General features: G+C 43.9%; 3 protein-coding genes across 6 annotated transcripts; 1 reads left to right on the forward strand and 2 right to left on the reverse strand.

Annotated features, from left to right (window-relative positions):
- Positions 1–292: 292 nt before the first annotated feature.
- Sdhd (succinate dehydrogenase complex subunit D) lies at positions 293–10,865 on the reverse strand. The gene is made up of 4 exons (XM_006972351.4): positions 10,722–10,865; positions 7,477–7,593; positions 5,248–5,392; positions 293–1,206 (listed from the first exon to the last, which is right to left on the reverse strand). The coding sequence occupies exons 1-4, from the start codon at positions 10,771–10,773 to the stop codon at positions 1,041–1,043; spliced, it is 480 nt and encodes a 159-aa protein (XP_006972413.1). The 5' UTR covers positions 10,774–10,865; the 3' UTR covers positions 293–1,040.
- Positions 10,866–10,886: 21 nt separating this feature from the next.
- Positions 10,887–12,367, forward strand: Timm8b (translocase of inner mitochondrial membrane 8 homolog B). The gene is made up of 2 exons (XM_006972350.4): positions 10,887–11,019; positions 11,980–12,367. Exons 1-2 carry the CDS (start codon positions 10,936–10,938, stop codon positions 12,145–12,147), a joined length of 252 nt encoding a protein of 83 aa, XP_006972412.1. The 5' UTR covers positions 10,887–10,935; the 3' UTR covers positions 12,148–12,367.
- On the reverse strand, positions 12,289–26,069 carry Nkapd1 (NKAP domain containing 1). 4 transcript variants are annotated; one of them, XM_076575350.1, is made up of 6 exons: positions 25,930–26,069; positions 23,951–24,027; positions 19,128–19,228; positions 17,203–17,352; positions 16,188–16,241; positions 12,289–14,946 (listed from the first exon to the last, which is right to left on the reverse strand). In XM_076575350.1, exons 2-6 carry the CDS (start codon positions 24,017–24,019, stop codon positions 14,445–14,447), a joined length of 876 nt encoding a protein of 291 aa, XP_076431465.1. In that variant the 5' UTR covers positions 24,020–24,027; positions 25,930–26,069; the 3' UTR covers positions 12,289–14,444. The 4 variants fall into 4 exon arrangements, with proteins under 4 accessions (XP_076431465.1, XP_006972410.1, XP_015842505.1 ...); XM_006972348.3 differs by having other exon boundaries at positions 12,289–14,949; XM_015987019.3 differs by having other exon boundaries at positions 25,364–25,949.
- Between the last annotated feature and the right edge of the window lie 14 nt (positions 26,070–26,083).

Consider the following 26,083-nt stretch of genomic DNA (forward strand, 5'->3'; position numbering starts at 1 on the left):
AGACAGAATGGCTTGAGACCAGGACTTTGATGCTAGCCTGAGCAACAAACTAAGACACCATCTCAAAATAAAAGAAAACAAGTGAGTTTTGTGGTTCACAACTATAACCCTAGCACTTGATACCTGTAACTCCAGCACTCGGGAGGCAGAGACTGCCCAAGTTTGAGGCCAGCCTGGTCTACTTATAGAGTTCCAGATCCGATTAGGCCTGTAAGACTCTTATCTCAAAAAACAAAGCTTCCAAAAGACCAGACACCATGGAATACTAGCACATAAAAAAGTACAATGTATATTCATTATATAATATTTTATTTAAAAATTTTGCTTTTTCAGAGTCTGATTTCTTATGAGCGATTCCCACAGTGGGAAAAACACTTTAGTACTCAGTCTCTTACTTATGGATAGCTTATTTCTGCACAAGGGACACTTATCTGAAGAGTAAGCCTGTTTGGAATCTATCATATTTTAACCCACCCACAAAGGAGAACTCCCTAAACCGAACTTCTTTAAATTCACCTTTCCTTGAATTCCTTCCCAAGACTTAAGAAAAGTTAGTAATTGGAGATATCAGCATCTCTGATTTGAAGTTCCCCAGATGTTCAACAGCTGGTGCCAACTGAACAGAGCTCCAAATGGAAGACTTTCCAATTTCATGCCAAGTCTATGACTCACGAATGAACAGTCCTCCCTCCCAGTTCAAGTAGAGAAGTCTCCTTTTATCCCAACAGGAAAGAACTGAACTCTCCTCAAGAAACGGTAGTTAAAGGCAACATGAGTTCATGAAATGTGCAGTTACACCGTGGGTCTTGGGAGCAGGAAGCCACCAACGCAGTGGACTATGGAACCCAGACTCATGACTAGCTGAACTTAACTCCTCTCAAACCTTTTCCTCAACAAATGAATTCTGAAAATAACCATGTAATTACAAGAAATTCTGCCCACCAATGGACTTATCCTTCATTTCCCCCTCACTGTGAGCTGATTGGCATCGACAGAGCAGAGGCAAAGAGGCATACAATCTAAGGTGTTGACCGAAGAGGTCAGAGCTTCCACAGCATGGCAACCGCTCTGCAGATGCCTACGTCGTGGTAGTTGAAATAGCAGAGCCCAGCAAAGGTCAAAGCCGAGAGTCCCAAGAGGCCTGCCTTGACAGCCTTCTGCAGCGCATCCCCATGAACGTAGTCAGTCACCACTTGTCCAAGGCCCCTAAAGAGAAGAAAGTCACAGCACAGGGCAGTTAGAGGACATACAGACAAGTCATGACCCCACTCACCCCAAAAGTCAGACTCAAAACACAGTCTTTTTTATCTCTAACTCCAGTAACTGTTTGCCTCTTCCAGGGATTCTGTGTGACCACTTTCACAGATGGAAATATTTCTATGCTTGAGATAAGTAGTCAAAGCAACTCATGGTAAAAAAACAAAAAACCAACAACAGTGGAAACCAAAATATAATCGAGAGTTGCTAACATGTAATAAAGAGAACTCATCCTGTGGACTTAATTTCCAGAGCCCTTAGACAGTAACTAAATGCTCCTCTGTCTGTAAACTCTTCTACAGTATTCACTCCTGCAGAGTTTACTAAGCAGGTATTGTATGCCAGAACATGTCACCAATGCTAAGGGTGCAATAGATAACGGGATGCTCCCCCTGTTTAGAAACAGACATTCTAGTGAAACAGAAAAAGGTAACTACATATGCAGCATGAGGAAACGCCTTAGGAAGGGTGAGTTGAAAGAGAACACCCAAACGGAAGTGACAAGGACCCTGGCATCTCTGAGGAGCAGTGAGGAAGTTAATGAGGCTGGAGTCTGTGAGTCAAGAAAAAACCATAGCAAAGCAGGGCAGACTGCAGTGTCCAAGGAAACACCAGGTTTTCAGCACCAAGTATCCTAAACAAGGAGTGACCTGACTTTACATTTCCACAGCAGGTGGCTTTCTTTGTTTGTTTCTGTGGGGGTTTTGTTGTTGTTTTTCTTTGAGACAGGGTTTCTCTGTGTAGCCCTGGCTGTCCTGGATTTCGCTCTGTAGACCAGGCTGGCCTTGAACCCAGAGATCCGCCTGGCTCTGCCTCCCAAGTGCTGGGATTAAAGGGGTACATCACTGGTGCCTGGCCAAATTTCACCTTTTTAAGAGTTTACCATTCAGTTTGTTAGTCTAGTCAGAATTGTGAACTATCATCACTAATTCTAGAACATTTTCACACACTCAAAAAGAAGCACTAGTGATTAGCCCACTCAATACCCAATCACTGATCTCCTTGTTTCTATGGATTTGCCTAATCTGGCATTTCATATAAATAAAACCATGCAGGACATTCCCTTTGTGTCATACGTTTTTTTAGCATGCTTTTGCTCTCAATGCTCATCCATATTGCAGCACACCTCAGTACCCCACTCCTTTATGTGGCTGTACAATACTCTATATTCTATTTTGGCCACGGGGATGGTTTTCACTTTTAACTAATTTAAATAATGTGCTATGACATTCTTGTGTAAGTTTTAATGCAGACACATTTTGTTTTCTTTTTTGTTGTTACGGTTTTGTTTTTTGAAATGAGATCTTGCTATGTATCCCAAGCTGGTCTCAAATTTGCTATGCTGCTAAGGATGACTTTGAACTTCTGATCCTTTTGCCTCCTCAAGTGCTGGATTACAGGCAGCACCACCATGCCTGGAAAGGTGGGGAGAGAACACAGGGCATCACAAATGCTAGATAAATACTGTAACAACTGAGCTACCTGACCAGCTCTGTATCTGTACTTAATTATAGGAGGGAAGAGGAGGAAGGACACAGGTACAAATAGTAAATAGTAAACAGATGATCTAACACGAGGAGGTCGTGAGTGCTCCTAAGAAAAACAACGGAAAGATGACAAATGTGAGAACTGAGTGAGTGGTTAGGGAAGGCTCTGCTGAGTGCAGTGTTAAACATCTACGACGGGAGCAAGCCGAGTACATAACCAGCGATAGTTTCAGACAGAACACAAAGGGAGTGCAGGGTCCCCAGCACATCTCAAGAACAGTAAGAAAGCCAGTGTGCCTGAAAGAAGCAGCTGGAAATGAGAGGTGTGTGTGTGGAGGAGGTGGAGAAGGTGGACATGGTGGTGGAGGCGGTGGTGGTGGGTGTTAAAGACTCTCAGGGCAGTCTTTTGTTTATTTTGGTTTCGTGTGTGTGTGTGTGTGTGTGTGTGTGTGTGTGTGTGTGTGTGTGTGTATCTATATAATATTTAAATCGATTATACATATATTTCTTTTTATTTTACATTCTTTTTTGTTTGTTTGTTTGTTTTTGAGTAAGGGTTTCTCTGTGTAGCTTTGTGCCTTTCCTGGAACTCATTCTGTAGCCCAGGCTGGCCTCGAACTCACAGAGATCCGCCTGCCTCTGCCTCCCAGGTGCTAGGATTAAAGGCTCATTCAGTGTATTTTATTTTGCCTGCATGCATGTCTGTTCAAGGGTGTCAGAAGCCCTGGACAGACAGGTGTGAGCTGCCATGTAAGTGCTGGGAATTGAACCCAGGTCCTCTGGATGAGCAGCCAGTGCTCTTAACTGCTGAGCCACCTCTCCAACCCTTTATTTTGGTTTGTTGAAAAAGGGTCTCACATTGGTGCCCAGGCTGAACCTGAACTCACTATATAGCACAAGCTAGCCTTGAACTCAAACTGATTCTTCTACTTCAGTAAATGTGGGGATTACAGATGTGTTCCACCACACTTGGGAATTTCAAGCATTTTTTTTTTTTTTTTTTTTTTGGTTTTTTGAGACAGGGTTTCTCTGTGTAGCTTTGCGCCTTTCCTGGAACTCACTTGGTAGCCCAGGCTGGCCTCGAACTCACAGAGATCCGCCTGGCTCTGCCTCCCGAGTGCTGGGATTAAAGGCGTGCGCCACCACCGCCCGGCTGAATTTCAAGCATTTAACAGAGACAAGGTCTCACTGTTGTTGTCCTGACTGACTTTGAACTAGCAATCTTCCTGCTTCAGCTCCCTAGAACAGATAGGACTACTAGACATCTAATACTACATAAAGAGTCTGTACAAAACTTTAAGAATTCTTTTAGTTTGAGCAAAATGAGATAGAGGTTTTGAAAGAGAGTACTTATCCATTTTAACAGGATCACGGGGGCTGCTGTATTGGCATCAAACACAAAGGAGGTCAATTTAGAGGTTACTGCTGCAGCCGAGGATGGTGACCAGATATGGGGCTTGAATAAGTCAGAACACACTGGAATGACAGCAACTGACACAGCACGAGGAAGAGTCAGGTGTGGTGGTGCACACCTGCAATCCCAGGACAAGGGAGGCAGAGGTCTCTCTGAGTCCAAGGACAGCCTAGACCACCTACTAAGTTCCAGGTCAGCCGGGGCTGCAGAGTGAAACCCCATCTCAAAAAAGTGTACAGGAGAAAGGCTACACTTGGTGACACAGGTCTGTGACCCCAGGATGGAAGGTGCAGACAGGAGGATCAGGAATTCAATGTCATTCTTGGCTCAAAAGACACTGTCTCAAAGAGGAAAAAAAAAAAAAGGATACAGGAGGAACAGATTGGGAGACAATCAGGAACTCGGCTTTACAAACACTAGTTCAAACTGCCTACAAAGATTATTAAAATTAAGACAGCAAACAAGCAAGATACATGCAGAGCATGCTGGTTGTGGTGGTTTGAATGAAGATGGCCTCCACAGGCCCACATATTTGAAAACTTGGTCCCCAGTTGGTGGAACTCTTTGGGGAGGATTAGGAGGTGTGGCCTTGCTGGGGGTGTCACTGGGGGGGCCTTTGAGGTTTCAAAAGACTCTCACCATTACCAGTGCTCTCTCTCTGCCTCCTACTTTCAGATCAAGATGTGAGTTCTCAGCTATGGCTGCAGAGCCGTACTTGCCTGCTGTCACGCTCCCCACCATGACAGTCATGGACTCACCCTCTGAAACTGTAAGTCCCGAATAAAATCTTGGTCATAGTGTCTTCACAGCAACAGAAAAGTAGTTAAGACAGAAGTAGATATATGTAATCCTAGCACTTGAGGCTGAGTCAAGACAATTTCAAGTTTAAGGCTAGCCTGGGCTACCTGACTCAAAAACATTAATAAACTACCCACATACCCAGATTTATTTGATCACTATTAATTGTTTGTGTGTTTTTAAGTTTTCTAGAAGTCTTGAGAATTTCAATCAGTGTTTTCTTCATAAACAGACAGACAGGCTTGCAGCAAACAGACCAAGCAGACAATGCAGAGGGGCTGTTGTACTTGCCAGTGACTGTGCAGGGAGAGGGCTGCAGCCAGGGAGTAGTCCACCACAGAGCAGGGACTGAAGTACCCAGCTGGAAGCAGGCCCAAGAGCAAAACACTGACAACCCTCTCGCTGGTCCAGTGGAGAGATGCAGCCTTGGAACCAGCTACAAAAAAGAGGAGATTCATGGAGTTGAGAAAGAAAACTTCAACCTATCACATGACTACTCAAACAGTTAGAATGATAAATAGCATACACAGAAGATCCATCTTGAACACAAATCACATGGCATAGCCTTTGTGTCTCTGAGCACAAAACACACTTTCTCACAGGCCAGAAGGCAGGCTAAGTATTTGTGGAATTAAGGCAGTCTTGGGCTTCAGTGAAACAGGTATCTCATGGATGTAATTTGGTGATCACTAATGTACCTCTTTAAAATAATAATAACTAATAATAAAATGCTAATAACTCTAATCTTTGGGGAAAAAATGTAGTATGTTCTAAAAACAGCTTAAACCAGCCAAATGAAAGAGAAGCACAGGTCTAAGGATACCTTTTAAGGGTATAGTCCTTCTGCCCTTTGCAATGCAGTGAAAAACACATGAGACACAAAGGCTGATTTTAGACAGGTGAAAACAACACAGGCTCTAAGTTTTTCTTTTTTTTTTTTTTTTTTTTTTTTTTGGTTTTTTGAGACAGGGTCTCTCTGTATAACAGCTCTAGCCATCCTGGAACTCTGTGTAGACCAGGCTGGCCTCGAACTCACAGAGATCTGCCTGGCTCTGCCTCCTAAGTGCTGGGATTAAAGGCGTGCGCCACCACCGCCCAACGGCTCTAGGCATTTCTAAGAAGCTCTAAACTCCTTAGAGAACCCGACAAAAGGATGGAGTTCCTACTCAGAGAAATGCACATGGGCATACACATTAAGACCTATGCATACAACTTTTGGGAAATTTCTTCAATTCCATGTACTTCAGAACCAGTCTGCTAAATCTAACAAAGGCAGAAAAACCCAACAGCTCTAATCTCTCATCACTCAGATGTAACTGTAAGTGGCTGACTTAAGAATTGGGGAGGATTGAAAGGTAAAAAAATAAAAACCAAGACAATTTACAAATACTGATCTCAGCCCCAAGATGGCGGAGGCACGATGACTGTGCCAGTCTGGAATACATACTGAGTACTAGGCCAGCTACAATGGGAGAACTACCTCAAAAGAATTCACAAACCACAAAAAGGCAAATAAAAAAACATGATTTCAGGAAGAATACTGCAAGTGTGAGGCTAGCCTGGACTACAAAGCAATTTTCAGACCAGCCAGGACAAAATAAGTATTTCTCTCTCTGGACGTTAAAAATGGAAATACAGAGGCTGGAGAGATGGCTCAGTGATTAAGAGTACCAACTGCTCTTCCAGAGGTCCTGAGTTCAATTCCCAGCAACCACATGGTGGCTCACAACCACTTATAATGAGATCTGGTGCCCTCTTCTGGCCTGCAGGGACACATGCAGGCAGAATACTGTATACATAATAAATTAATAAATCTTTAAAAAAAAATGGAAATACAGCCGGGTGGTGCTGGCAACACCTTTAATCCCAGCACTCAGGAGGCAGAGACAGGCAGATCTCTGTGAGTTCAAGGACAGCCTGGTCTACAGAGCGAGATCCAGGACAGGCATCAAAACTACACAGAGAAACCCTGTCTCAAAAAACAAAAGAAAAAAAATGGAAATACAGTTAACTCATTATTCATGTTCATATCGTCTAATGTGAATATCCACACAGTATTTATCTAGGAGATTCCGCATGGTTTTAATCAACCTAAAAAAATTCCAGCTATAAATCCACGATTCAGTCCACAAGGTAAGACTTAACGCAGGCTCCTCTCCATTGGCTAAACAAACCAGTAACTAGCTACACTGAACAGACTTTCCACAGAGGTGTTCCCTGACAGTGAAGTTAGGCCAGAAGAGTCTCTGCGAACACAAAAGGCACCACTATGTCTGCACTGTCTGCCCAGGGGTGTGAGCTAGGTCTTTATTTACTAGCACACAGGAGAGCCTCCCGGAGAGACACCGAGGCCCGCCAAATGTGTGACGGTCAGCCCAGGTGAAGATGGCTGAAGCACCAGTGACAGTCCACAGCTGTCTGAACTCCAGTGCCCGGAATCCAACACCCACGCAGGCAGAAGACCCTACACCTAAAACAGTAAATGAAACTGTTCACAGAGCGTCGACAGAGAGGACCTACAGTGGTGCCTTGGCGACAGGTGAACGTGCTGTGTGCCGTGCCATCCTGGGGTAGGCTGGTCCTGGAGAAATGCTGAGACAGAAGCAGGTTTCACCACCCGGCTTCGGAGTAACAGAGCTGAGAAAGAAAGACAGAGAGCGTGAGCACTTCCTGGCAGGACCGACAGGCTTCCTAAACTACCATGAGCATGCCACTCAAACTTTTTTTAAAAAGGACTTACTTCTTTAAAGGACAAACTTTATTTAAAGGATTTATTTTTACACGTATGAGTGTCTTACTTACATGTATGTCTGTGTACCATGTACATGTCTGGTGCCCACAGACATCCTTCCCCATAAGTGGCGTTACACACCTCCCCTAGAGCTAGAGTTACAGTTATGAGCCACCATATGGGTGCTGGGAGGAGAAGGCAGGTTCTCTGGAAAAGGAGTCAGTGCTCCTAACCGATGAACCATCTCTCCAGTCCCAAACCTTTTTTTAAAAAGAAAAAAGAAGTCTGTGCTGGGGATGTAGCTCAGTTGTTTACTTGCATGAATGAGGCTATTTCTAACACCACATATAGCCCCAGCCCATGAGAAACAGGAGCTGAAGTTCAAGGTCACCTTCACCTTCATATGGAGTTGGAGGGCAGCATGGGATGACACAAGACCCTGTCTTAAAAACAACAAAAATCTGCAGACTCCTACTAATGAGTCATGTGTAAAAGGGCCTCTTGGATTTCATTTATTAAAAACCTGGTGGTCTCTTGTTCCTTCATTTACTCATCTAGTTATCTAGTATTAACTGCAATCAACACTGTGTTTCACAATGGAGCAAGAAAGATAAGCACAGAAGTCTTTGCCCTCAAGATATTCAACTTAGTTGAGAAAGCTCACCTAGCGCCCTCTTCCTTTTCAAGACCAAATCTCACTGTGTATTCCCGAACCCCTCCCTTTTGATCCCACCTCTTGGTTAAAAAGACAAACTGATGTTTACCCAGCTACATCACAGATTACCCACAGGATGACAAGCAGTTAAGTCAAACAGCTCTCTAAGGTTCAGTTTCATTTGCAGAAGGAGAATGTTCTGGTTTGCTTTCTGTAACTGTGATAAATACCATGACCAAAATCAATTTAGGGGAAGAGAGGGTTCATTTCAGCTTGCACTTCCAGGTCACAGTCCATCGTTGAGGGAAATCAGAGCAAGAAATCAAGTAGGAAGCAAAGCAGAAACCACAGAGGAGTGCTGCTTACTGGCTTGCTCCCCAGCTCACAATCAGCTAGCTTCCTTACCTAGCCCAGGCACAAGTGTCTAGGATAGTGCTGCCCAAAGTAGGCTGAGTCCTTTCACATCAACTATCAATCAAGACAGTTCCTCACAGACATGGCCAAAGGTCAATCTGAAGGAGGCAAATCTTCAGTTAAATTCTCTCTTTCCAAGTGACTCTAAGTTATATCCAGTAGGCAAAAACTAGCCAGCACAGTCAAAAACTGCGTTTACTTCATAACACTGCTCAAAACCAGGCAACATATGCAAAGGTTTAATGAGCTCCAAGAATGCTAATTGCATACAAAAAAAAAAATAACTTAATAGTTTCTCTCTCTCTCTCAGAGGTGGGGTTTGTTTTCTGAAACAGAGTGTATGTATCACTTTGTAGCACTGGCTGGCTTGGAACTCTATGCAGACCAGGCTGGCTTCTAACTCAGAGACTTGCCTCACTCTTTCTCCTTGCCCCTGACCTTGAACTTTCTGATCCTCCCACCTCCACGCTCTAGAATCACAGGCTTGTGCAAGCATTCTACAACTTTGGAGGTAACCTCAGCTGCCCCTGCTCTTTCTTCCTTCTCTTTCCCTGCTTCTGTGAAATGGTACCCAAATCATCTGTACTTCCCAACCATTCAACCGTGGAACTTGTTTTTAATACTTACTATGGTCTGTTCCAGAAATCCAGGAATAGCCAATAGCCAGTCAGGGATTTCCCTCCTAGAAGTCACCAAACCTACTGACATGTCTCCTTAACATTTCCTGAGACTGCCTCCTTTTCCTTGTACCTTCCACGCTCAGGACTTCCCCAGCCTGGTCTACCACAATAGTGCCTTATCTCATCTCCACGACTTGCCTCTACACCTGATCTATTTCCATCAAGGCCATCTACTACACTATTACTAAACAGTAAGTTAGGCTGAGAGCATATAGTTTGGCAAAAGGGCAATTACTTAGCATGCATGAGACGCTGAATTCAAAAGAAAAAGACTGCCAGGCAAGGTGGTGCACATCAGCTACTTAGGAGGCTGGGCCAGGGCAAGTTTCAGGCCAGCCTAAGAAATAATAACAACAACAAAAATAAACCTAGACTGCAAACCTATCAAGCCGTTCAATGTTACTGCCAACCTGGGCAATAAAGAAAAAGTGTAACTTCGGAATAGAATAAATAAATGCTGTGATTTCGTTCTATTTCGCCTTTCTAGGCTAACTTCATACTCTGGCTTTCGAAATATTATTTTATTTGTTCCACTTTATCTCACACTGCGCATCTTTCTTTCCCTTTACCGCTGCTTTTGCTGCGCTCAGTTGCTAACTATAATGTACTTCTCTGCAGAACGAAGACAGGTTAGTCCTTCCAAAACAATCACCCCAAACTTTCTCTGGACTCATATTAACAATGTCCATATAGCACAACGGTTTTTGCTTTACACTATCTGTACCACGCCCCTCCGCACCCCCGAATTCTGTGAGGGTAGAAATTGTTTTATTCGTGTTTCTATACCAGCCTCTGAAGCGTTTTGTATCACCAAAATGCCTGGTTAAGATGATTATCGAAGCCCTGAGTGGCGGTACATGGCTGTCAGGCCAGCACTCAGGAACCAGTCAGGAGTCTCCTGGCAAGCTCTAGGTTAGCCTGGTCTACATGGCTAGCTCGAGGAACGATGGCACTACACAGAAAGCCGCTGTCTCCAAACACAAGATTATCAAACTGATTCCTTCCACCCACACTCAAACAGGAGGCTGTGAAAACACCTTAGCCCGGCAGCCCCGCCGCAGCCCAGAGGCTGCAAGTACCAGCCGGGGAGAGCCGCCGCCAGGGACACACTCGGGCCTTTGGGCTACAGCGGTCTGGGCTGCGTCCGCAGATCCAGGCGCCCCGGGGGCCGAAGAGGAAGTCCCTTCCTCTCCAGACGCCCCACCACCCGGCGGTCGAGCCCTCGCTCCTTCCCTCCCCCTGCTCCAGGCCGCAGCAGGGACCTCTCTTGGCTAAGACACCTCACCTCGGCCTCCTTGGCCACTGCAGAGGACACCGAGCTTTAAGAGAACCGCCATGTCGCTCAGGAGGGCTCAAGGTCACCCAGCAACCCGGAAACAGTTATGCAGCGAGTCCCGCCCCTCGCCGAAGAAGGGTAAAGCAGCCCGGAGGGTGAGCCGGAAGGCGGCGCGCGGCTACCGCGCGTGCGCACACCGGCGGCGGAACTCAAGCTTTTGACAATGGCCGAGCTGGGGGAAGCGGACGAAGCGGAGTTACAGCGTCTGGTGGCCGCGGAGCAGCAGAAGGCGCAGTTCACTGCGCAGGTACGAGGATGAGGAACAAGGAAAGGAGGGTGAGGCGCAGGCCCCGGGCACCCACGGAGCTCCGGACACTGCGGTACAGCGGGCCCACGCGATGCTGGATGCCGGCTGCTCCTCCCGCCTGGTGGCCTACGGCGCTCAGTGTCCGTGAGGCTAGCTCTGCGCGGGAGGAAAGAGGTGTAAAGCGGGTTGTGGGGGGAAGGTTTGGGCGGCAGAAGAGCATGGTGGTCATATTAGGCGGCCACTGGTCTGGAGTGGCATTCGGAGTCACTAGGTTCTGACCTTGGGGTTCAAGGACCGGTAGGGAAGACACCGGTCCCCACCTTGAGTTCTGGGTTCGTAGTTGCCCGCTGCCTCTCTGCATTGGGTCATGTGATATTGGAAGTGATGATCGTTATTAAAGGTGAGCGCTGCAACACTCAGTGTAGACTCGGTTGAGACAGTTTGGAGTTTTTGGGCGCATTTCAAACCAGGGTGTTAACTGTTGCTGACCTTGAAAATACTGATAGTTATCCTTTGAAAAACTACTTACTTGGTACTTAGCTTTCCAAGTAATACCACTACGTGTCCTTAGATACAATCCCAAACTATGCTCAGTTTGGAGAAATCAGTATCCAGACTTCTTCCCATTTTAGAATAGTGCTAGTTGCTTTGAGGATTGTGGGTGGGCGGTGGTGGTGCACGCCTTTAATCCCAGCACTCGGGAGGCAGAGGCAGGCGGATCTCTGAGTTCCAGGACAGCCCTGGCTACACAGAGAAACCCTGTCTTGAAAAAGAGAATTATGAAAGTATGAGTTCTAATGAGAATTTACTGTGTATAAGGATGAGGAATTATTGGTGACCAGAAGGTAGAGTAGACCCCAAAGTGATCCCAGGATATGCTATTAAAGTGGTTTTTATCAAGTCACAGAAGAAATAAGGTATCTACAGACCCCAGTGATTAAGGTTTTTCTCTCCTCTTAGGTGCATCACTTCATGGAACTATGTTGGGACAAATGTGTGGAGAAGCCAGGAAATCGGCTAGACTCCCGCACTGAAAACTGCCTCTCTAGCTGTGTGGACCGCTTCATTGACACTACTCTTGCCATCACTGGCCGGTTTGCCCAGATCGTACAGAAAGGAGGGCAGTAGGCCGAACCTCAGAATGACAGAAGACCCAAAAGACTTGTTACTAAGCAGATTGAATGGCTACTGGAGAAAGAGTTGTCAACGTGAAGGTTAGCATCAGGCAGTTACCAAGTCTGTTGGTGCTAAAAAGTAACAGATCAAATGTCCAAAAGTGAAATTTTATTTATTGGAATTCAATAATTCCAGGTTGTATCACACCAGTTAATAAATGTGAAGTCTCCAATTCTTTTTCTTCTAAGTCCTAGTTTAGGAATCAACAGAGATCTCTGATTGACAGAATACTAAAAAGAAGTGTTCCGTGGCTGGTAGTGCAAATGGGAGATCACAGGTTTTGAAGTCACCCTAAGCCATCTTCAAGGGGATTAGAGGAACCATCAAAGCCTTAGCCTAAAGCATGGAAGGGAATTTAGGGGTAAGAAAGGTTTAGAACAAAAAATTTTATTGCTTATATGACGAAGAAAGGATGAACATGGTTGGGAGTGGGGGTAAAAAAATAATCAGGCAAAATGTGCATTCCTTGGGGACAAGAAAAGCCTGTTAGTATGGGAGGAAGGTAAGGTCAAGACCCAAACAGAACCGACTTCTTGGAAGTGCCTTATTCTGCAGGACCATCATCCTGCATCTGTGCTTAGAATCAGTACTTTTGTAGCACAAAACTGCTTTAAAAATACATGCCCAAAACTACTTCCAACAAAGATTTCACTTGCTTCAAGAAGGTTATGAGGTAGTAACTAGACTCTCCTCCCATTAAACCTCCACTAAACCCAAGGAAAAAACATACCATGGAACGTTGACATTTGAGTACCAAAGTTAATAGTGTTTCAGTATCCCAAAAGGTAGCACCTGCTCATAATCCAGGGATAGGGCACATCTGGCCAACTATGTATTTTAAAAACAAGCACTTTATTAGAAGTTCCATAAAGAGCACAAATTTAGTTAGAACTATAAAATGCCACTTCATGGGATGTCAGCATAGTAGTATTCTATTGCTGGTGTCTGTCATGCTAACCATGAAGTATTTTTGTATTACACATGCAAAAAGTAAGGCCAGGGAGGTTAACTTAACCTGCTGTAGAACTCAATCAGTGGCAGAACCATGACCCCCACAGTCTTAGGTATGAGTTTTTGTGCTTTCTACTCAGTACCAAAAGTGACAACCTCAAAAACAAAAACCCTGACAATGTCACTTTATCTTTCCTCTTAATGAAAAGTCAACTGTTCTACCAGCCACTTTTCAGTGGTATTTTGGTTTCTTTTAATATCAGGATCACAGTATAGCAGGGAGAAATAATATGTTCTTGATAATCGTAACACAAAGTCAGACTGGGAAGAAGTGGGTGTGTCCCTGAGAAGTGTGTTTCATTTTGGAATTGATTCAGCTGGTTTCAGGGAAAATCAAAAACTCATTAATAGAATTAGAAGTGAACGACAGGACGGGGGTATGGCTCAGTGATAGAGCACTTGCCTAGTGTGTGCAAGGCCTTCATTCAATCCCCAACTTGGAAAAAGAAAAAAAACATTTAGATGGCTGTTGCCCTGAACCTCTTTGAAAGCATCATTGGCAACGTGACTACTTCCTAATTCTTTCCATTTGAGAGGACAACTGAACAAATAATTTCAAACACGAGCCCATTTTAGGCAATATAAAGCAATGGAACTAGAAAACCAATTACTATCCAGTTACTGTTATGTTTGGGTTATACTAAATGTAGCTGCAGTCCCTGACCAGCAGGGAAATGAGGCAGAAAGCCCTATGTTCCTTCAGTCATCTGTGGATCTTACCATGAAGGGAAAAGGTTTGTTCTTATACCCATTTCCTCACTAAGTAAATTAGATACCTGTAGGGCCCAACTCTAGAAGACTCAAAGCACCAAAGCTGAAGTCAGGACACCTCCTGTATAAATAGCAAGTGTTTCCTTGTCAAACTATTCTATCTAGCACTACTTCAATCCTCCTTCATCCCAGACCCTTGATTCCCCCAAATCCAACATTCCAATTGGTATACCCAGATTATTTCTGATTTCAGCTTTCTGGGTTCTTTAATTTGCTGTATAGGTATTCTACCCTAAATTAATTGCAAAAAATAATCTCTTCAAGAAACCTTAACAAAATACCAGATTCCCTATTAACAACAAAAGGGGATGGAGACTAACAATCCAAGAGGGAAAAAAGGGATCTATGGCAGGCCAACTCTGACCTCCGACCTCCGACTCCTGTGCTGTCGGAGTCGCTGGCAACCCCCATTATACAGAACTGTAGATGACCAGAGTCCGTGAGAGGCAGGACTGCGACCTTCCCACTCAGTCATCCTCGGAGCTTTCAGCAGATCTTGCATCCGTAGCCACTTTCCAATTCCTGCGCTTGCTTGTCCTCTCCTGCACTTCAGGGTTAGCCACAGGAACATGAACACTTTTCTCTTTCTTTTTCCTTTTGGTTTTCTTAGTGTCTCTTTCCTCCATTTCCTCAGAACTGCTAGCTGCTGAATCATCTGACTGGGAAGTAGCACTTTCTCTCCCTAAAGGTAAAGGTTTTTTAGGAGACTTTTTCCTGGATTTTTTCTTGCTCTTGTGTGGTTGCTTCCTTTTCCTGGTACTCGAAGCTCCAGTTTCTTCAGAGAACTCACTTGAGGAATCTGCTGCTGTGTCCATAGCCGCCTTTTTGTTTTTCTTCTGTTTTTTGTGTGACCGTTTTTTCTGCTTCTTTTTATGGGATTTCTTTGACTTCTTATGTTTTCGGGACTCATGGGCTGATGCTTTTACCTGGGGAGATGTTTTTTTCCCATTGGTAATGTCTTGTTGGTCACTACTAAGAAAAAGTGAAGACAGAACTTTTATGGAAGAAAGAAAAGGTACATTTATATTTAATATTCTGCACTAAATTATTAACATCGGAACTTTAAATCAGAACTTGGAGCTGGGTATGGTGATGCACAGCTATAATCCCAGCACTCAGAAAGCAGAAACAAGACTTCCCAAGTTTGAAGACAGCTTGCTCTACATAGCAAGTTCTAGGCCCCCAGACTACAAAAAGAGACTGTCAAAAAAAATAAATATGAGCACTCTGAGAATGTTACTGTGAAGTTTCTATTTTATTATTCTCACAAATGTTTATTTCCTCAACTTTAAAAATCCTAATTTGAGCTAACCATATTGGTATATAACTAATTCCAATGTTTAAAAGGTAGGGGCAGGAGGGCCAGGAGTTCAAGGCCATCTTGAGCTGTAGAAAATCCTGTCAAAAAAAACAAACTCCTGATCTGTCATGCTGAGTTACATATAAAATACTAAATACCAGTGCTCCCTCATACATAGTTTCATTTTCTCTGATTTCTAGTCACCTGTGGTCAGTTCCAGAAACAGTTCCTAAGACTTTAATTGCATGTCATTCTGAATGGCAGGATGAAATTCTTCACTGTTCCACTGTGTCCCACCTCAGACCTGAATCATCCCTGTGGCTAGTTACCAGCTATCTGGGTTATCAGATCCACTGCCTAGTATAGCTTATTTATAGCACAAGCAAGTTACTGACAATTAGGATATGGCAGCGAGAAGCAGTAAGATACGTTCATAAAGTGAAAAAAAGATTTTAATAAGTATTGTGTATATAAGAAAAGAATAGGAAATGGAAGATAGGCAGGTAGACAGATGGTATAAAACATCTACGGTTTCAAGCATCTTTGAACATGTTCACTACAAAGGATGGTGCACAATTAGTTTCGAAAGTCCTTAGGCTGACAGAACATCAAACTTCAATCAGGAAAGGCACATAGGATTGCCTCCCAACTTATTCCACTTGTTTCCTTTGTTTTGGAGACAAGACTTCATTATGTCCCAGGCTGGCCTCAAAGTCCTAGACTCAAGCCATCCTCCTGCTTCAGGCTCCTGAGCATCTGGGACTACAACCATGCATTACCATTCCAGGTTCTGGTTATATTTTCTGTGGCAAGTTAATTTTTTTTAAATGTTAGGAATTCTACTCACAGCACAATTTTGCATTTATCTTAGGTGTTTGGTTTTGTGTTTCTAGTAAGTGTATTTACCTACCTGTCTGTTTCAAACTCTTCAGGATACAACTCTTTATAACCACTGTGACCCCATCTGTAAAACACCATAATACATATATTTTTATGAAGCAATGCATATCAATTTTGGAAATTAAAACAAAATTAGATTTTGGACTGCATGAACACACACACATACACAGAGAACACAGGAAAAGGGGCAAAGTAAAACCACACAATAACTGGGTAACAACTCTACTTTCTATACTATCATCTCAGACACAGGATGTACTGTTTACTTGAAAGCTTGTATCTGTTCTTGAGGAGACACTAAAGAACTCTATCAGTGAAATCATTTTCCCAAACTACTTCATAATGTGTTATCTACACTGGAACATTCTAAAGATACTGAGAAGTGATTCACATGTCAAGAAAGTTGTCCTTTTTAAGTGCTGAGCCTGCAGCCCAAGGCAACCTTTAATCTTTCTGTCTCTATGGATTATCCATTCTGGACACACCACATAACAGAATCATAGAGCATGTGGCCTTTGTATCTGACTTATTTCACCATGTTTAAGGTTTTCAAGGTTATGCATGTATAATTAGTACTTCTCCCTTTTACCACTAAGTACTATTCCCCTATATGGAAAGCCTATATTCTGTTTATGCATTCATTAGGCACAGCATTTGGATTTCACTTCTTAGCCATTATAAGTACTGCTGTTATGCATACTAACCTACAAGCTTTTATGGGACAATCTGTTTTTAAGAATTGTTTATATTTATTTTATGTGTATGAGTGTCATGCCTGCATGTATATATGTGCATTAAATGCATGCCTGATGCCCAGAGGTCAGAAGAGGGTGTCAGATCCCCTGAAACTGGAGTTAAGGACAGTTGTAAGTTGCCTTGTAGGTGTTGGGAACCAACATGGGTCCCCTGCAAGAGCAGCAAGTGCTCTTAACCACTGAGCCATCTCTCTAGCCCTAGGGCAGTTTCAAGAAATAGATATTCTCTGGCCAAATATCATTAGGGGTCAAAAGAATGTAGTCACAAACCTATCTGGCATGTTGGATTCATAATCATATAATTTCTTGTTCCAGGATTTAGCCTTAAGAAAATCATCTTCCAGGGCCCCAGGAATTTCATTCCTTGGCCTCCAGTAGTCTCTCTGACTTTCTTCATCAAAACCATCACTTCTCATCCGACTGTAAATGAAAAAAGACAAACATTTAGATTTAAAAGTAATCTGTGATGCTACTTTATGGAGCAATATAAACAAAACTCATGGAACATGCTGAGAACACTAATTTGCACCATGTAACATTGATACCGGTCATACTTAGCCAATAATACACCAAAGTCTATATACTCTACAGACACACTCACTTACAATTCTTTTTTCTTTTAATGATTTCTCTAGGTAGTTTTAGAAATCAAGGCCAGCCTGGTCTACAGAGCGAGATCCAGGAAAGGTGCAAAGCTACACAGAGAAACCCTGTCTTGAAAAACAAAAAATAAGTAAATAAATAAATAAAATAAGAAATCAGGATTATGACATATCTCACATACCTACTTCCTGAACTTAAGGGCATATAAGGTCCTAGAGATATTCCTAATTATTCATACATCCTATACCTCCCATAGAACACAGTCAAGCCTGTATAATCCTTTATATTCACACTCAATTTTTTTTTTCCTGACAGCCCTACCTGTCCTGGAACTCATTTTGTAGACCAGACTGACCTCAAACTCAGATCCACCTGCCTCTGCCTCCTCAGTGCCGGGATTAAAAGTGTGTACCATACCCAGCCACACTCAAATGCACAAAGAAAATAGGAAAGCCCATTGACCTCCTGGCAAAGACAGTGAGTAAATGTGGCTTTTAAAAGAAGCCTAGGGCTGGAGAGCTAGTGCAGTGGTTAAGAGCACTTTTTGCTCTTGCAGAGGATACTTGTTCAAATCCCAGCACTCATGTCAAGAGCTCACAACTGCCCAACTTCAGGGCATCTAATGCTCTCTTCCGTCCCCTGCAGACACCAACAGACACAGAGACACATATACGTGAATAAAATAATTTTTTAAAGGCTCTAATAGACTAAAGGGTGAACAGTATGACTGACTAAATTAATTATAAGACTCCAGGGATTGTTAGAGGGCTAAGCCGCTAAAAGTGCTTGCCTGGAAAGCCTGATGACCTGAGTTCTAATCCCAGAACCCACAATAGGAAGAAACTCCTGAAAGTTGTGCTCACACTTCCATGTGTACACTTTGGCACATCATATATACTCACACATCATCAACAACACAAAGTTGCCAACACAATAAACTGTTTTTGTTTTTGTTTTTTGAGACAAGGTTTCTCTTTGTAAACTTGGCTAGCCTGGATGTAGACCAGGCTGTCCTCGAACTCACAGAGATCTACCTTCCTCTGCCTCTTGAGTGCTTACAATTAAAGGTATGAGGTATCATGTGCAGCAAATAATATAATTTTTATAAGACAAAAGAAAAAAGAAAGAAAAAACACTCCAGTAGAAAATCTTAAAAGCCATTAGACAAAGTTGGGATTCATAAAACCTAAATTTTACAGTAATCCAAGGAGAATTTTTCAATTCTCCATTGAAAATTAGTGTAGAAAGCCAGGTGGTGGTGGCACATGGGTTTAATCCCAGCACTCGGCAGGCAGAGGCAGGCAGATCTCTGAATTTGAGGCCAGCCTGGTCTACAGTGTGAGTTCTAGGACAGCCAGGGTTACACAGAGAAACCCTGTCTTGGGGGAGCAGGGAAAATAAAAAAGGAAAAAACTAGTCTAGTGTAGTTATGTTATCACGGCCATTGTTATGCTTGGACCTAAACTTAGGAAACCAGGAAGGCTTAATTTGCTGAACTGAATTCATCTATCTTTAACATACTAGAATTTTTAAAGCTAAAGTTAGAACTTCTGAAAAAGGAGTTATTTTTGGTTCTTAGAGGCACACTTCACCTTGAGCTGCTGGGTACTGTGTTCCTTCTGGTCCCCTGGTAAGCATCCTCCATTTGCTTCTCTAGTTCTCTGATTTTCCACATGTCAGATTCCTCCTGAATCTAGACGTTTTCAAAAAGGAAAGAAACAAAAATAAGTCACTGAAAACAGCACTTTGCATTACAAAAAAGGAACTGCCCTAACTATGGGGTACAGACTGGGCTATGATCTGGAAAACAAATTCCGGTTTCTCTAAGAAGTTTAAAAAGTGACAGCCAGGCAGTGGTGGTGCACGCCTTTAATCCAGCACTCGGGAGGCAGAGGCAAGTGGATCTCTGTGAGTTCAAGGCCAGCCTGGTCTACAGAGTGAGTTCCAGAACAGGCTCCAAAGCCACACAGAGAAACCCTGTCTTGAAAAACAACAACAAAAAGTGACTAAACAGTCTAATGCAGTAAATCTAAAATTATGCAGCAACAGAGGTTTTTGAACCCCTGAATAGACACACTAATCACCTCATCAATTTAAAATCCTGCTGCAATCAGAAAATAATAGCCCTAGTGTTTCTGGGACACAACATGATCGCAACAGCAGGAGATCTTATAGGAAAGCAAAGCAGGCACCATTAGAATATTTCACAAAGCAGGAGCAGCAGCTCAGGGACCTTACCAACATCCTTTTAAAAACAATTGGGTTTTCTTTCTTTTTGGGGACGTGTGGGGGTTCAAGACAGGGATTCTCTGTGTAGCTCTAGCTGTCCTGGAACTTGTTCTATAGACCAGGCTGGGTTTGAGCTCAGAGATCCACCTGCCTCTGCCTCCTGAGTGCTGAGATTAAAGGCGTGCACCACCACCGCCCGGTGAAACACAGGTTTTCTTAGTTTTGTTTCTCAGTGCAGTACCACTGGCCTGGTACCCCTTCCCAGTCCCTGCCTCTTTGGTTTTGTTTTTTATTGTTCTTATTGGTAGTAGATTATTTTGTGTTGTTGTTTTCAGACAAAATCTAAATGATTTAGGCAGACCTTCAACTTGTGACCCTCCAGCCTAGCCCTGGCTTCCTGGATGGCTGAGATTTTAGGCTCTTGTGCAAGGCCCAGCAGGGACAGGTGTGTAAATTCCCTAGGCACGGTCTCTTCTTACATCAAGAAAACAGAACAGATGGATAGATAGGTAGACAGATGAGATTTTTATTTACTTACTTTGTGTGTATGAGTCAGAGACAAAGAGAAAGGGCACACACGTGGGGTCAGAGGTAACTTTCAGAAGCTGGTTCCTGACTTCCACTTACTGAGTCAGGGTCTCTCTTGTTTTCTACTGCTACACTATGTACTCCAGACTCGCTGGCCCTGAGCTTCCGGTCAGTTCCTCCATCTCTACCCACTGCTGTAGGAGTACTGGGATTACAGACTTTCATCACTGCATCTGGCTCCACATGGGTTCTCGAGATCAAACTTGGGCAGCAATCAGGCTTACAGAGCAAATCCTCTTACCTGTGCCATCCTCCCAACCCATTTTGTTTTGCTTTTTTTGGTTCTTCGAGACAGGGTTTCTCTGTGTAACTGCCCTGGCTGTCCTGGAACTCACTCTGTAGACCAGGCTGGCCTCAAACTCACAGGGATCCACTTGCCTCTGCCTCCCAAGTGCTGGGATCAAAGGCGTGTGCCACCACACCTGGCTTGTTTTGCTTTTTAACACTTGTATTATTTTACTTTATGTGAAGGAATGTTTTGTCTGTGCATGCAGTACCCACAGAGGCCAGAAGAGGATGTCAGATTCCCTGGAACTAGATACTGATGGTTGTGAGCTACCATGTAGGAGCTGAGAATCAAACACCGGTCCTCTGGAAAAGCAGCCATCTCTCCGGCCCCTTTATGTTTGTTTGTTTTCTGTTTCTTGCCACATAGAACAGGCGAGCCATGTACTTCAGCAAATTTCCTGTCTCTGTCTCCTAAGTGCTGGGATTACAGGCATGCACCATCATACCTGGTTCACATTAAAATTCGTGTCAGGCCAGGTGGGGTTGGTACACACCTTTAATACCAGCACCTGGGAGGCAGAGACAGGCAGATCTCTGTAAATTTGAGGCCAGCCTGGTCTACAGAGTGAGTTTCAGGACGGCCTGGGCTACACAGAGAAACCCTGTTTGGAAAAGAAAAAAAAAAAAATTCTTGTCAGAAACAAAACAACATAGTTGCCGGGCGGTGGTGGCGCACGCCTTTAATCCCAGCACTCGGGAGGCAGAGCCAGGTGGATCTGTGAGGTCGAGGCCAGCCTGGTCTCCAAAGCGAGTTCCAGGAAAGGCGCAAAGCTACATGGAGAAACTCTGTCTCGAAAAACAAAAAAACAAAAACAAAAACAAAAAAACAACAACAACATAGTAACCAGAAAACTGACTGAGAAGCAGATGACAATTGCCAAAAACATAAGTGAATTTTATTTCTAAGTCCTCCTGAACAACTGGGTTAAACCTATGCCAGAATTATCTTGCTTTTAGCTGTCCCTCTCAAATACAAGTAGACCACTACAAGTAGAGTTAACCCAACTATATAGGTAGCGTGGGTAACTATCACACCTGCGCCCACAGTGAGAAACTCAGGTGACAGCTGCACACAGGTCTGTAATCACAGCTACTGCGAAGTAAGAAGTCCAGGGCCTGCCTGGACTATGGAGTGAGATCAAAGCCAGCTAGATAACAAGCTTAGTGATCCTGTCTCCCAGGTTCAATCCCAGTACTCAACACCCTAAGTAATATGACAGTAACAGTATTAGTAACGATCAAGCCAGGAGTAGTTTGCTGAAGGAAACTGAACAAGGGGTCTTGTCCTTCTTTTCTTTTTTCTTTTTTCTTTTTTTCCAGAGCTGAGGACCGAACCCGGGGTCTTGCGCTTGCTAGACAAGCGCTCTACCACTGAGCCAACTCCCCAACCCCCTTTCCTTCTTTTCATTAGAGGTGCACTCTTAGGTGACTGTCTAAATCCCCAAACTTTATTCTGCTCCAATCCTCTCCTTGCTCCAAGTTCCTTATCATAAATTCATTCAGAACCAAACTACCTGCATCTCCCATGTTGCCCTCTTGTCGCTTTTGTTCTTAATTACCACCTGCCCAGTCACAGAAGGTGGTCACCACCATCCCATCAGCCCAAGCTCCTCTTCATCCCTGCTACACTTCCATCCAAACCTCAGCACCACTCACCTAGGACGTCAGTTACCTAATCATCCTCCACAGTACTTCTCTCTGTCTCCTATTTCCTACCACACCGACAAAATCATCTGTCTAAACGTACACACTTGTCTTTGAACGTATGGCAATCATACCATCTCCTCCCCTCAAGGTGTAAAACAACACAAGTATGAAACATGTAAGATACCACTCCTCAAAAGACTTCTTTATTGCCCAGAAGAGAAAGTTTATCTCCTAAGTTTCATACAAACAATCTAATTTGCCACTTGGGCCTTATTTTCTGTCACCAGCCCTATATCTTCTATTTTCTAGATGCATATAATTTCTTGCCCCAAGTGATTAATGCTTGAGGGGTGTGGATGGAATGAAGGACTTTGCATATATGAGGCATCACTGCTGCAAGCCACAGGAAAACGTAATGGAATTCAGCTACTATCACAAAAGCTGCTACTTGGATAAGTCAAGGACTTTTCCGAAGGTCAAGCCGTGGCTTAAGTCTTGGTGATATTTTAGCTTTTGTACACTTATTAGCCGATACCTGCAATAATTTCCTTGTATGCTATGTACACTTCCAAGAAGTCATAACAGTGTATTTTATCTGAAATATCTAGCAAGCATTCAAGGCTAAACAATGTCCTCAATTAAGGTACATTAAGCTCAGACCCTCCTTTCTTATATAGCCTTAGTGGTATTTTTACTAACATTCTAGACTCCTAACATTTACCTAACCACACCTAGAAATGTTGTTTGAGCACATAAATTCCCTTTTTCTGATATATTAACTGATTTTAGCTCTTAGTGGACCACCTCCTTTACCACTCCCCTTTTGGGTTGTAAAAGAAAGCCTGATGGTCACTACCTGAGGAAAACTCTTGTCTGTCTTTATGACCCTGTAAGAATTCAAGCCTTGCTTTAGCTAGAGCATTGCGATTGTATGGGTATATAACTGTAAACCTCAGACATAGAGGATTTTTTGAGGATTTTGACTGGAGAAGACTCTGACTAGAAAACTAGAACAATGAAATGGAAGATGAGGAAGAGCTAGATGGGGAAAAACAAGATGAGAAAGACCAAAATGGGGCAGAACTACGATGAGAGAATTAAGATAGAACTTAGAAGGGCCAGCAGATAAGGTAGAGAGAAATCAGGCAAGAAAGGAGATAGGCACGAGAACAGAACTGAAGCTGTATAGACAGGATTTTATTCCAGAGGAATAAAGTAGATGGACAAAGAGCTTGGTTCATTTCGAGAAAATAATTCTAGCCATTTGTAGCCTCTCTTCCGAGCCCCTGGAAGAAGATTGTTAAGGCTGGTCCTTAATAATATTTGAGACATTACCACTAAGATACATCACCAGCCCCTGATATTTGCCTGTATTAGTGCATGGTGCTCTCAGTCTAGTAATGCATCCAGTAAATTCTATTCATCAAGAACCAGTTCAAATTTCAGCAACTCCAATACCATTCATTCTGTGAACTCTTTCTAATTTCCCAAGGCAAATTTTTTTATTCCTTCCTGGGTGCTCTAACGCATTTTGTAACTATCTTCATGATATACTACTTTTCAAACTACAATCGTTTCTTATACATCTTTGCTATCTCCCAACATAATTCATAGTTTGCGGGATGCCCTCAAGAAATGTTGATGACTAGATTGTATCACCTACCTTATTGTGAGCATCTGTATGCCGGATGACATTCCTCAGGAGGACTTTCCCCAATGGAACCCGTGACATTCTTTAATCTGAAATGAATCAATAATGTGTAATAGATTTTTTTTAAACAAACAGCTTTTTTTGTTTTTTTTTTTTTAAAAAAAAAAACTTTATTTTATGTGCATTGGTGTTTTGCCATGGGTGTCAGGTCCCCTGGAACTGGAGTTACAGACAGTTGTGAGCTGTCATGTGGGTGCTGGGAATTGAACCCAGGTCCTCTGGAAGAGCAGGCAGTGCTCTTAACCACTGAGCCATCATCTCTCCAGCCCCATAATAAATTATAAAGAAAGAAAAGGTGAAGGGAAAAAACAACTGAACTGAAGACATAGAACCTAAGGGAGAATTCCCTTCACTGTTAAGATGGCTACTGCAGCAAATGAAGGGTGAGAGGATAATGCGCGATAAAAGTCTTCACAACGGCAGAAAAAGCTGCTCAGAGTGGCTTCTGTGAGCACCACTTTATTTAGTCCTCCTAAGTCTCTATGTTTAAGAGTCAAGGAGTCCCTCAAGATCCATGGGGGGATTCGTTCCAGGGCCCCCAAAGGTAACAAAATCCATGGGTGGGCTGAGGATATAGTTCAATGATAGAGCATTTGCCTAGCACAATAGCCAACCAGGATTCCGTCCCCCTTTAACATATACATGCACACACACAAAATAATCCTAGGGTGCCCGTCTATCATTTAGAATAGTGTAGTATTTGCATATAAACTCCTGTGTGTTTTAAATTATGACTTTTTTTGGAGACAGGGTCTCAACTAGCCTCAGCTAGCCTTGATCCTCCACCTTCTAAGTTCAGAGACAACAGGCATGCACTTCCACTTAGGGTGGGTGGGGGGAATCTAGATTACTTGTAACACCTAAAACTATGCAAATCTTACGTAAATACGTTACTATGCAGATTAGAAATAATGACAGTGGTGGGGAAGGTCTGTACATAGTAAGTATAGATGCAACCTGACTCCCCAAACATTTTCGGTGGGCTGTTGTTTGAACCTGTGGGGATCTCGGAGTTTGGGCTATATCCCCAATCCTATTTTGAAAATAAAGATCCTTAAAGTCATAACTCGCCCCCAGGCCAAAGAGACCCAGACAAAGGATTGTATGTCAGTGTCTAGGTTGGAAATCAAAACTCAAACTCCCCAAAATTAGCTAAGTAAACATCTAGATTTGCGGGTAATCAACATCACATATGTCAACAGTAATAAAAACTGAGTTCTAAAAAATTTGTTAGATGACCTAAATATCTCTATTCAGGACATTTTGTTTCCTACATCGTTTGGACCTTTCCAAAACCCAGAAAACAACGATATTCACATGTGCAGCTACCAGGGGCTTGGTGCCACCGTCCCGATGCTCACTCACCCCTCGATCCTGAGGAAATCAGGCATCTTGTTAGTGTGAGACGAAGAACCACTCCATTACAAGATCTCCTCCGACCCAGGAAGCCAAGGAGTCAGGGCTGAAAGGCAGCTCTGCAGCTTCACCCGAGTCCTTCGTGAAAACGCAGCCTTCCCACCGGTTACAGTGCCCTCCTCACCCGAGGCCCAGGCTACGGCTGCCTTCCCCCAGCCGAGCCCGCCCGGCGGCTCTCTCTCCGGGACCCAGGCCAGAGCGGGCGCAGGCGCGGAACGCGGCCTGCGGGCGGACCCGGGCGGGCATGCCCCGCTCTCGCTGGGCTGGGACGGCGCCCGGCGGCTCGGTTTCACTCCCGGGACAGAATGGGGACACGGGGCGTGGGTAGGGCCTTCCGTTGGGACCCGGGAAGCGTCTAGGGTGCCTGGGGGGGAGCTTGAGGTTTCCAAGGGGAAGTCGGAAAAAACACCCCCATGTCTGTCAGCGGGCTCCCTGCCCCGCCGCGGCCTCGGCGCTCCCGGCAGCCTTCCCTCCAAACGCCCTCCCCACACAAACACACACAAACACACCCATACCGTGCGCCGCAGCCTCGCGTGGCGGGGTGGGAGAAAAGGCGGCGGCTTCCTTCCGGGCCGGAAGTCGTGCTCCCGAGAAACGCTTCCTTCCCACCGGGGACTCCCCCAGAGCGGGTTCGCGGGTCGCCGGGGAAGCTGACAGGTGCAGGAAGGA

The sequence above is a fragment of the Peromyscus maniculatus genome, chromosome 7, assembly GCF_049852395.1.
Source record: "Peromyscus maniculatus bairdii isolate BWxNUB_F1_BW_parent chromosome 7, HU_Pman_BW_mat_3.1, whole genome shotgun sequence".
Lineage (NCBI taxonomy): Eukaryota > Metazoa > Chordata > Mammalia > Rodentia > Cricetidae > Peromyscus > Peromyscus maniculatus.